Source organism: Hippopotamus amphibius, chromosome 3 (genome assembly GCF_030028045.1).
Source record: "Hippopotamus amphibius kiboko isolate mHipAmp2 chromosome 3, mHipAmp2.hap2, whole genome shotgun sequence".
In the NCBI taxonomy this organism is placed as follows: Eukaryota; Metazoa; Chordata; class Mammalia; order Artiodactyla; family Hippopotamidae; genus Hippopotamus; species Hippopotamus amphibius.
The window spans coordinates 156,368,555-156,380,833 of record NC_080188.1 but is presented as its reverse complement, the minus strand read 5'-3'; the positions used below and the strand labels follow the sequence as shown (position 1 = coordinate 156,380,833).

Genomic DNA, 12,279 nt, shown 5'->3' with positions numbered 1-12,279 from the left:
AAACATATGTGCACACACACACACACACAGAGACACAGAGAGAGAGAGAGAAACAGAGACAGAGACAGAGACCGAGAGAGAGAGAGAGAATCTTGCGAAAAGTCATATAGAACTGATACACTACAGAACAGTGACTAGAACTGAGACAACTTCGGTTCATGGTTTTCCATCTAAAGTACACACCCAATATGACACAGCAGACAGTTCCCCTCCACAATTCTTCCTGTTACTGTTCACTTAGTTCACAGTTGTTAGATTGATGGATTTTTATTTTTATTTTTTTATTTTTATTTTTATTGGCATCGTCAATTTATATCCACCTTTTTGGCAATAAGGAAAGCTTGTGCCCAAATCTCATCCAACAGATTTCCCAGTCACCTATCATACTCTACTGTGACAAACAACATTCATATACCTCATCTCTTTCCAGCTCCTCTCCAGTGGCCACCTGACATGGGTTGGCAGAGAAGAGAAGTCTCCTCTCTGCACTCTATAGAGCCAGGTCCTGCTTAACCATTTATTTAATTCCAATGAGAAGATGGGCAACCATTGAATGAAATCTTCTAAAAAACCCACAGTCCTCACAATGGGAGTGTATATTCCATACCATATGTTGTAACGGAGTCTCTGTCTCTTTATGCAGTTGGTTTGAAATCAGAATCAGAATGCACTTGAATCTCCTAAATGATATAAAACTGTAGTAACTTGAAAAGTCATTTCATTTTGGCTTAGATCAGGTCAGTTTCTCTCTTGGGACTTTAGCTTTCTCAAGTATAAAATGGGGCATTTGACTAGAATACATGACCCCTTTAAGGACTTTGTACATGCTCTGATGCTGTAATACCCAATTTCAGGTCTCATCAACCCCTTGTTTTCCTTGATTAAATCAAGTGCACTGTGATGTGATATTTAAATGCTGTGCTGGTTAAATTTCTGCTGACTCCCAGCCTTACACTTCTGCATTCTCCTTTGACTGCTGGGGCTAGAAGCCTAAAAATTACAACTGCTATCTTCCTTGCCAGTTGGGTCCTGGTTAAGCTCTGATCATTGGAGGCATATATACTAACTTAAAAAGCAGAAAGATGATAGAAGTCATTCTTCTTGTAAAGGAACCTCAGGAATTGGCAGTTGATGGCTCTTCCTGAACAGCAGCAACGTTAATTCTATTAGTGCCAATGACTGCAGGCTCCAGCAACCTCAGCTACCTTCTGGCGGCAGCAGCAGCTTCTGCAGCATGAGCAGCTGGAGGAAATACATGCCTAGTGACACTTTCAGCAGTGAGTGCAGGTGCCTGTGCTCTAGTCCAGGAGGAATGGCAGCCCCCTGAGCTCTGGTAACATTGCTTTCCTTCTTCTGCCCTTCCTGCCCTTTTAACACATTTATGTCCTCTTACCTGCACTAAATTCCTCAGTCCTTGAAATATCTAGGGTAGCCTTTGCTCTCCTGACTCTAGCTCTGGAGTCAGGTAGACTTGGGTACTGGTCTTTGCAGAGTTAGTATCTATTTAATCTTGGACAGTTATCTAATCTCTCTAAGACTCACTTTCTCTGTAAAACATGGAAAGAATAGTAACTACCTCATGCCTTTGTTTTAAGAATTAAGTGAATCCATAGACTATCTAATGGTGCCTAGCAAGAAGAATCAGTCTTTACATATTAGCAATTACAATACTCAAGAGTAACTAATAAATGAAAAAAAAAAAAAGATTATTTTTCACTGAAAAAAAGAACTGAAAGATGATGGAGGATGTCAGTAATGACATGTGCAGAAAACTTCTGTTTATAAGAATCCCAGGGAAATTTTACATTTTTTTGCTGAGATTTATCTTTGCTTCTGAGTTTGAATACACACACATGCACCCACACATACACACATCCCCATTTCATTTAATGTTTCCTAAGAAAATTTACTTATCCACACTGCTCGCCATACATCCTCCCCCCCAGAACAAACATGAATCTTCTGATCCTCCTACAACTCATGTCATTTATAGGCCCCTTCAAAACCTCAGTCAGACTCACCCCTAGAGCAGCTGGGCAGCTCTGGTCCCCACTTGTTTTGGGGCTGGCAGTGAACAGTGGGGAGTCCTTTCATGGAAAAGCCAGGCTGACACCTAAACCTCACATTTTCATGTAAAGAAAACAAGCTTTTGTTCTCAGACATCCTTATTCCATTTTCAACGACTGGAGGCGTGCATTTATTAGGTATGATGCACTGCGGGGGAGGGCCACTCCAAATGCCGACTTGATTGTCCTCGCTGGTGCAGTATATTGCCTGCTCACCCACAAGGTCAAACAGCTTTTGCCTTCTCTCTCCAAGATTGCAGCGATAGGTCACCACTGTTCCATACTGAAAATAGTCTCTGTCGGGGCTGGTGAAATATCCATTGGCGATGGCTGGAGGTGGCCCACAAGGGATACCTGGGAAAAGGGAAAGCAGTGAATTAAAATAACTAGTGACTGAATTCAAATGAGCCAGTAAATTGTAACTATTTTTACCTTCATTATTTGCTTTTAATCTTTGCTACTGTAGATAAGCTTTTATAAAGTTGTAATTTAGGTGGGCATAACTAAATACAATTTGAGTATGTTTGGGTAAACGAGAATATTTATGAAACTGTAGACTACTATATGTTAAACATTTTGAAAATCTAAATAATATAAATGGAAATATATGTAATCAATACTCATTAAAAAAAGATATAGAAAGCTAGAATAGGCCAAGAAACTTGTAAAATTAGAAGCAATAATTTCACATATAAGTTCTATCATAGTTTCAAGTAATGTGTATTTCTAAATGTAATTTCAGATGTTTCACAAGAAACTCACCAACTCATTTTGTCAAGCCTAAATTTGATATCATAACATTATACCCACGTAAGAGTGATCATATGGTAGTCCACAAAAAAATGCTAAATACATTTTAAAATGTAGAAGTAAGACTAGTACATAGGAGGACATAGTTAGAAAAAAAATGTATTGTTCTAACGCTATATAACTGGAACTAAGTAACATCAACCAAAATTCCAAGACATTTAAAATTAAAAATGAAAATTCTTAAGGAAGCTTCTGCTTCTGGTAATAGTAATCTCAATAATTCAAATCAAACATCACTCCACTCATCTCACTCCCAGAGAAAAACTAGAAATGCTGGATAAAACATAAAAATATATGAATGCATCAGGGTGCTAACAAAATAGTGAAGCATTACTAGACCATGGTCTCACAGAAGATGAAAATCCAGGTGAGAGCCAAGAATTTGGGCTGCTTTCCCCCTGGGAAAGTTAGTTGAATTAGGAGGGGGCATTTGATTCTGAAATTAAGAATTTGGATAAGATTAGTTGCAGTTTAGACTCAGTTGAAGAAAAATCAATAAATTGGAAGCTAGGACAGAAGAAAATATCTGGAACAGAACACAGAGAGACAACAGAATCATAAATACAGTCAAAAGAGTAACAGAGGAACCATACTTAGAGAAATGTGTAAAGCATTTATTGCCAGAAGTCCTAGAATACAAAAACGCTTTAAAAGAATTCTTTAGGCTGAAGGAAAATAGTGTCACATAGAACTGATAGAACTGCAATATGGAGGAAGTATAACAGAAAGAGTTAATATGTGGATAAATATAAACACCATTTTTTTTAAAAGCAGCAAATTATAATGTCTTGTGAGATATAATATACATTAAAAAACTGCAGGAAATGGCAGAAGAGCATAAATAAAGTTAAACTGCTATGGGTTCTTGAATTGTTTGGGAAGTGGTAAAAGCATCACTTATAATAAATTAGATTGCATACTTATAATAGGTTGTAATTATAATAAATTAGATTATAATAAATGAAGGACCTATATTGGAGTCTCTAGGATAGCACTAATAAGAAAATAAAGTGCAACTAAAATGTTCTTGAGAAAAAATACAATAATAAAAATGCTTGATTAATTCTAAAATGTGAGAAAGAAGGAATAAAGAAAAAAAAATGAAACAAATAGAAAATAAATAACAAGTTGCTAGACTTAGAGCTAAGTATATCAGTAACTATATTAATTAGAAATGTCCTAAATGTTCTAATTAAAAGCAAAGATTTTCAGACTGAATGAAACAACAAAATCTGAGTATATGATGTTTATAAGAGATTTATTTTATTTTATTTATTTTTATTTATTTTTTGGATGCGCTGGGTGGCTTGTGGAATCTTACTTCTCTGACCAGTGGTTGAACCCAGTCTCTTGGCACTGAGAGCACAGAGTCTTAACCACTGGACCACTAGGGAATTCTCAGATAAATTTTAAATGTAGGACAACAAATGGATGAAAGTAAAAGATTTGAAACATATGTAATACAAAACATAAAACAAAAAAGGAAGGCTGATATATCTATATTAATATCATACAAAATAGATTTTAAGGCAAGAAATGTGAAAGGTAAAGAGGAACATTTCACTATGATAAAAGAGTCGATTCAGCAGGAAGATATAATAATTCAAAATTTTCATACATGTAATAACATAGCTTTTAAATTACATAAAGAAAAAATTGCTAGAGCTGATAGGAGAGAGAGATAAATCCAGTCATGTTTGGTGATTGTAGTGGTTTAAATGGTGACTCCCTAAAAAGATATACCATGTCCTAACACATGGAACCTGTGAATGTGAACTTATTTGGAAAAAGATTCTTTGAAGATATAATTAAGTTAAGGATCTTGAGATGAGATCATCTTGGATTAATAGCAGATCTTCAATCTAAAGACCAGAGAGTTTGTAAGAGAGAAGGGAAGGAGACACATGCAGAGGAGAAGGCAATGTGCAATGGAGGCAAGTATTGGAGTGATGCATCTACAAGCCAAGGAATGCCCAGGACTGCAGCAGCCACCAGAGGCAGGAGAGAGGTATAGGACAGATTCTTTCTCCCAGGAGAAGGAACCAATCTTGCTGACACCTTGATTTTGGACTTCTAGCCTCTGAACTGTGAGAGAATAAATTTTTATCATTAAAAGTTACTAAATTTGTGATAATTTGTTATGGCAGCCCTAGGAAAGTAACACATATATTTTACACATTCCCCTTAATAATTGAGAGAATGAGTAGAGGAAAAAAACCCACAGTAAATCATATTTCCCTAAGAAGACATTTATAGAAAATGACATAAAACAACTACACCTTCTGTTCAAGGGCATATGTAACATTTTACCAAAATTGTCCATATTCTGGGCTATAAAACATGTTTTAATAAATTTCAAAGGGTTAAAACAAAAGAATAATAATTAAAAAATCTCCAAGTGTTTGAAAATTAAACAACACACTTTTAAATAATCTATGGATAGAAGAAGATATGAAAAGGGGAATTAGGCAATTTTCCTATATAGTGATAATGAAAATATAAAGATTATGGGAAGCAAATACAGCACTTTTAGAGAAAAATTTATAGGTTTAAATATGTCTGTTAGAAAAAATAAAAGTCAAAAACAAAATTATCTAAGCTTCTATATCAAGAATTAATGAACAGAGAACACCAAATTAAGCTCAAAGAAAGTATCAGAAAGGAAATAATAAATCAGAAATCAATAAAATAGAAAATATACACTACAGAAAACTAAGTTAAAAGTTGTTTTTCAAAAATTATTAGTAAAATTGATAAACCCCTAGTAAAAAAATCAAGAGAAAGAAATTTTTAAATGTTACCATTATCAAGAATTAAAATAGGGATATCACTACAGACCCCATAGACATTAAAATATAATAAGGGGATATAATGAACAATATTATACCAATAACTTAGAAAATGTAAATAAAATACATTCATTGAAAAACACAACATACTAAAACTTAATAAATATTAAATTTTTTTTTAAATTATAGCTATTGAAGAAATTAAATCAGTAATTAAAATCCTCACCAAAAAAAACTCACATCCAGATTGCTTTAAGGCTGAATTATTCCAAAGATATAAAGAAAAATAACATTAATGTTACATAAATAATTCCAGAGAATAAAAAAGAATAAATACTTGCCAAAACATTTTATAAGACTAGCATAATCTTGATACCCAAACCTGACAAGGGCATTAAAAGAAAAAAAAAAATTAAAGTTTAGCATTTCCTGAGAACATAAATGCAAATTTTCTAAACAAAGTATTAAGAAATTGAACACAGCAGTATTTACAAACGATGGCATAATGGTTAAAATAGGACTTTCATGACTAATTTTAAAATGTTACACCAATCTTAAAATACTGGAATAAAAAATTGTAGCAATCACACACATATAGACACACACACACCCCCCCCCACACACAAGATAATCATATATAACACATCATGACCAAGATGGATTTATTCTAGTAATTCAAAGCTAATTAGCTTTCCGAAGATCAATCAATGTAATACAAAACTTCAACAAAGTAAAGGAGAAACAGATAATATCTCAATAGATACAGAGTGATTAATTAGAACACACATTCATGATAAGTCTTTTAGCAAATTAGATATCAAAAGGAATTTCCTTAATCTGATCAAGGATATCTGCCAAAAACTTACAGGAACCATCATGTTTTATAATGACTATGTAAAACCAATATTATCTTTCCATTTGACATTGTACTTCAGTTTCTAGCCAATGCAATAAACCAAGAGAAATAAACAAAAGATACAGGAAAGAAAAGAATTCAAAAATATGATAATTATTCACAGATGACATAATTGTTTATGCAGCATATCCAAAAGAATAGGCAGATAGACTACTGAGCTTATAAAAAGGTGTAGTAAAATTGCTGAATTCAAGGTCAAATGATTGCATGTCTAAGAAATAAACAATTAGAAAATAAAATTTTGAAAATGATATCTAGGAATAAATCTAATAAATGATGTTCAAGACTTCTATAATGTAAACTTGAAAATATTAAGAGAAATTAAAGAAGACTTCAAAAATGGAGGGATATATCATGTTCATGAATTTAAAACTCAAAAATGTAAATATGTTAATGGTCCACAAATTAATCTACTGACTTAATAGAAACCCAGTACAAATTCGAGTAGGATTTTGTGTGCGTGTGTGTGTGTGTGTGTGTGTATGTGTGTGTGTGTATGGAAACTGACAAGCTGATTCTAAATTTTATATGGAAATGCAAAAGGCCAAGAGTCACCATGTAAATCTTGAAGAAGTACGTGGTTAGAGGTTAAAGCCACCAGATATAAAGTCTTAATATAATGTTATAGAAATGAAAACAGTGTAGTAAATAAACCAAAGGAACAGAACCTCTCTGGAATAAGATTCACATATCATATCACCTGACTTATGGACATTGTATTACTGCATTGTGGTATATAAGGAATGGTCTTTTTAAATAAATGTTATTAGATTAGTTGTCTACACATTATGAAAAAAAAAGAATACTTTGATGATACGCCACACCATACAAAAAATAAATTTGAGATGAATCACAGACTTAAACATGAAAACTAAAGTGATAGGTAAAGATTTTTTTAATCTTTAATCAATAGTAACTAGAAAGGAAAAGACTCATGAATTAGACATTATTAAAAAGTATTTCTATCATCAGAAGATATCATTAAGAAAGCAAAGAGACAAGTTTTAGCTTCGAAGAAAACTTTTGTGTTCCATTTATTGGAAAATCTGAGAATATGTAAAGAACTTCTATAGAACAATAAAGAGATACACAAACAGGTAAACAATTGGCAAAAGTTTTAAACATACATTCACAAGCATATGAAAAGGTGCTCAGCATCAGGCATTAGGAAAATGCAAATTAAAAACCACAGTGAGCCACCAGAATAGCTAATATTTAAACAACTGATAAATAACAAGTTTCCAAGGATGTGGAGCAGTTGGACATTTCACATGCTTCTGGTGGAAGACTAAATTTGTACAACCATTTTATGAAATCTTTGGGCAGTATCTACTAAAACTGAATATCTTTATACCTGCATTCCACTCATAGAAATATAAACAATTTATATACATTTGCATGTCTATAAATATGTGTAGATTTGCATATATATAAAGATTCACAAATTTATATAGATTTGCATATGTACCTTCAAGAAATACTGCTGATATTTAAACAGCTGAATTTACAAATTAATTAAATTCTTACAGTGAAATATGTGTACAATACAGCAATAGAAAAGATCCAATCAGTCCTACATGCAGCGACATGGATGAGTCTCCTAAGTATAACACTGAGCAGAAGCTGGACACAGGAGGTCACATTTTTTGATTCCTTTAATATAAAATTTAAGAAGAGGCAAAGCTATTTTTTGGTGGTAGAAGTCAGAATAATAGTTACTTTGGAAAGGTATGCAAGAGGGGGAGTCTGAGGTGCTGATAATGTTTTGCATCTTATCTGAGTGCTATTTACATGGGTGTGTTCACTTTGCAAAAATTCATTGAACTGAATGATTAAGATTATGCACTTTACTATATATGCTAAATGTCAATAAAAAATCTATATAGTGTGAAAAAATTGTTGGGAAGAAAAGACCATTTAACAAAATAAACTCCAGGCCACATATTTGGTGAATTCTTTCATATATCTAAAAAAGAATTAATGCCAGTGTCACCTAAACCCTTACAGGGAAACAAAAATATGGAATACTACCAGCTGGCTTTATGAGACTATCATACGTTTGATATTAAAATCTGATAAAAACATTACAAGAAAGAAAATTACAGTCTAATTTCTCTGAAAGATGTTAAGAATGGAGTAATAAAAGTGATCTAAAATTAGTGGTGCTGGTTACACAAGTATGAATATACTAAAAATCATTGAATTGTATACTTTAAAAGGGTAACTTTTATATGTGAATTATATCTCAAAAACACCTAAAATATGTTACAAAAGCATATTAAACAACAAATAAAAATTATAAAATACAACAAGGTTGATTTATTTCAAGAACACAAAATTGGAATTTGAATCAGTTTGTCTTTCAAAAATTCTTAGCAATGAAGAATATAAGGGAAATTCCTTAATCTGAAAGTGGGTATCTACAAAAAGCCTACAACAAATACCTGATGAATAGTGAAATACTTGATTGAATTTTCCCTTTGAGATGGGGAGCAAAACAAGGATGTCTTCTAGCCCCCAGTGTGAAATGTTATACTGGTGTGCTACCTAGTGAAAGAAAGAGAAGAAGGAAGGAAGGAAGGAAGGAGGGAAGGAAGGAAGGAAGGAGGAAAGAAAGAAAGAAAGAAAGAAAGAAAGAAAGAAAGAAAGAAAGAAAGAAAGAAAGAAAGAAAAAGAAAGAAAGAAAAGAAAGAAAGAGAAAGGAAGGAAGGAAGGAAGGAAAGAAGGAAGGAAGGAAGGAAGGAAGAAAGAAAGAAAGAAAGAAAGAAAGAAAGAAAGAAAGAAAGAAAGAGAGACAGAGAAAGAAAGAAAGAAAAAGAAAGAGTTCCCTGGTGATCCAGTCTTCAGGACTCAGTGCTTTCACTGCCATGGGCCTAGGTTCAACCCCTGGTTGAGGAACTAAGATTCTGGAAACTAAGTGGCACAGAAAAACAAACAAACAAAATACAGAAAGAAAGATAGAGGGACAAAAGAAGGGATAGAGAAAGAGCAAGAGGAGGAGGAAGAAGGGAGATAGCTAGAAAACTCACAGTTGTGTAGTGTTTTTGTACATCATCCAGGCTAAATTGGAACTAGTTTTCCCAGACTTACTTTGCCTGTATGGTTCTAGGCTGGGGTTAGAGCTGGAGAAATTGGCATGAAATGTGAGGCAGAAATGAAGCAACATCTGTTCCACTCTGAAGGTCATCCTTGGTCAGAGATGTCAAGGGGACAAATGCACAGAACAAAGGGACAGGTTCCCATTTGTTCTTGTTCTTATTTCTGCATCCAGCTCTCCTCAACTGTTGGTCCTGCTTACCTACAGTGATTCCAACCCACTCTGAGATGCTTCACTGTGAGCTCAGAGAATCAGTAGTCATGAAGAGCAAAAAATTCTTATAGATGTCTAATACCAGCCCTCTTCTCAGTTCTACCCCAGGAGTCAGATGTGCTTAGCTTCCTGGAAGCCCCAACTCCAAGACAGAACACAAGTCTGACTTGAATCACTACAAAAGAGAGATGTGATTATTTATCAACCAATTCTAAGACTTGAGAACCAGTTTAGAGACCCAGAGCAGCTTAAATAAATGGGAGACTGGCTCTTCTTAAGGAAGCACCTGCTGTACAGCTAAAATGTGTACTCTAAGCTCCCCCCTATCCTTCACCAAGGAGGCTTAAAGCCATTTGCCAGGGTTGGATATAGAAAAGGTTACAGAATTAGAGATGAAAATATGGAAATAGGCCTAGATATATTATTTTTAATATAATGAGATCTTGTGCAGTCTTGTGTAAATTGTGTATAAAACACTATTTTTTCATCTTATTTTCTTCACAAAAATATATATAACAATCATCTTTATATGTATTAAGTGCTTTTCCATGATATCTTTTTATGGCTGAATAAAATTCCAATGTATGGATGTATTTCTTCTAATTCTGTGTGGCTATTTTATTTTTCTTAGCGAATTCTCTGTAGTCGTTTTTAACATCTCTTTCCTTCCAGTAGGTTATTTCCAAGCCATATTTTGAACCATGAAGTACATTTAGGAGTTTAATGTGTCTGCCATTATAAAGTATGCTACAATAAAAAGTTTACAATCTTGTTTATTTCCTAAGTATAAATTCTAAGAAGTGGGTCAAAATATAAGCCCATTTTTGAAGCTTATATTACATAATGACTTTCAAGAGAGTTGTAATTTAAACCTTTGGTACATGAAAATGTGAATTCCCCCACAGCTTCATCAACCTTGAAGAGTATCACTTTAAAAATCTTTACTAATTTTCTAAGCAGAATGGTTATCATACTGGGAATTGTAGAACCAATATAATTCCAAATTAATTGAAGTAAAAATAAAGTTTGAAGGCTTTTACGCATTTAAGTCCCCAGGTTCAGAAAAGGCACAACCCAGGCTAAAGAAGAACTTAAGAAAACAGTTGCCAGGACCCCGTGTGTGTTTTTGAGACCATTATAGCTATCTTCAGCTATCTGATGGACAGAGTGCAAAAATCCTTTAAGATTTGTATAACTCCAGGGGGTAACTGAGAATCTGTTGGTAAAAGTAACAGAAAAGAATATTTCAACTCACTCTCACAAATAGGTGGGCCATTATCCCAGGCGACAGAGTTGCCAGAGATGACGCATGCAACAGAGGAGGGACCGATGAGCCGGTATCTAGAGGCAAAGAATAATGAATATGCATTCTAAATAAACACTTAATCCTGCTTAAATTGCTACTGATAAGAGTTTACAATCTTGGAGAATTCAGAAGGACAATTTCCATTTGTCAAAGTACCATCACTTCCCAAATGTTATGTCTTTATTTGGACATTAAAATTTTCTTCTTCATGCCTTCTAAATTAGATGAGATCTCTTCTTTATTAGGTTAAGGCATGTTTTTATATACATCTAAGATAAATAAGATTCATCAACTAAAACCCAAGGAAATGCAAGCAAGACAAAAACAGTTGAACACTTATTTCATATTATAAATGTTAAAGGCAGAAATTCTCAACACCACAAACTGTTCAAAGTTTACCGTACAATTTGGAAAAATCGATGACATTTATTTCTACTTCAACTGAAATTCTTTATAGTCAGGGAATGTGGGGCTGAACCATTCATGAAAATTGGTGGAGAGTAAGGCCGAACTTCATACTACTACAGGTTAAGATGAATGATGTCAAATAACAGTCAAGTGTTATTTGGTATAGCTGAGAACACCGCCTTATGGATATATAAGAAACTGTGGGAACACAAACTTTATTCAAACATCAAAATGAGTCAAATGGAGATTAAATGAAAAGCACTGTGGCTGTTCTTGAAGAAACGTGAAGCATCATTACATTGAAGTAGTGATTATGTTGTGTTTATTAATGCCTTCAGTATTGTTTTCAGGTTTTTAATGCCTTCCAGTACACCATCAAAAATGAAAATATTCTAAATTGCACTGCAAACACACATACACACAAATAGACAACAAATGGAGTGAAGGAAGACTGCAGGCCTATGTGCGTGTGTCTCCTCCTTCCTATTTTCCATAGGAGCAGAGAACCATGGAGACTGCTCTGGGTTTTGACTCCATAAAGATCATGTCTTAAAGTGTGCTTTTTGATTTTCTAATGATGAGGACTGGGATAAAAATGGTGAAGCAAGTTCTAACTTGAGTTGGCAATTCTCCTGATACTATTGTTTAGTGTTGCAGTAGTGAACATCATGGAT

At 33.8% G+C, this 12,279-nt stretch overlaps 1 protein-coding gene across 1 annotated transcript in view; it reads right to left on the bottom strand.

Moving 5' to 3' along the window:
- Positions 1-12,279, bottom strand: part of CR1 (complement C3b/C4b receptor 1 (Knops blood group)) — a 131,561-nt gene that overhangs the window by 96,515 nt on the left and 22,767 nt on the right. The window contains exons 4-5 of the mRNA XM_057727207.1: positions 11,147-11,232; positions 2,022-2,420 (exon numbers count right to left, since the gene is read on the bottom strand). Of these exons, the coding sequence (XP_057583190.1) occupies positions 2,022-2,420; positions 11,147-11,232 (485 nt within the window). The remainder of the gene's footprint in view (positions 1-2,021; positions 2,421-11,146; positions 11,233-12,279) is intronic.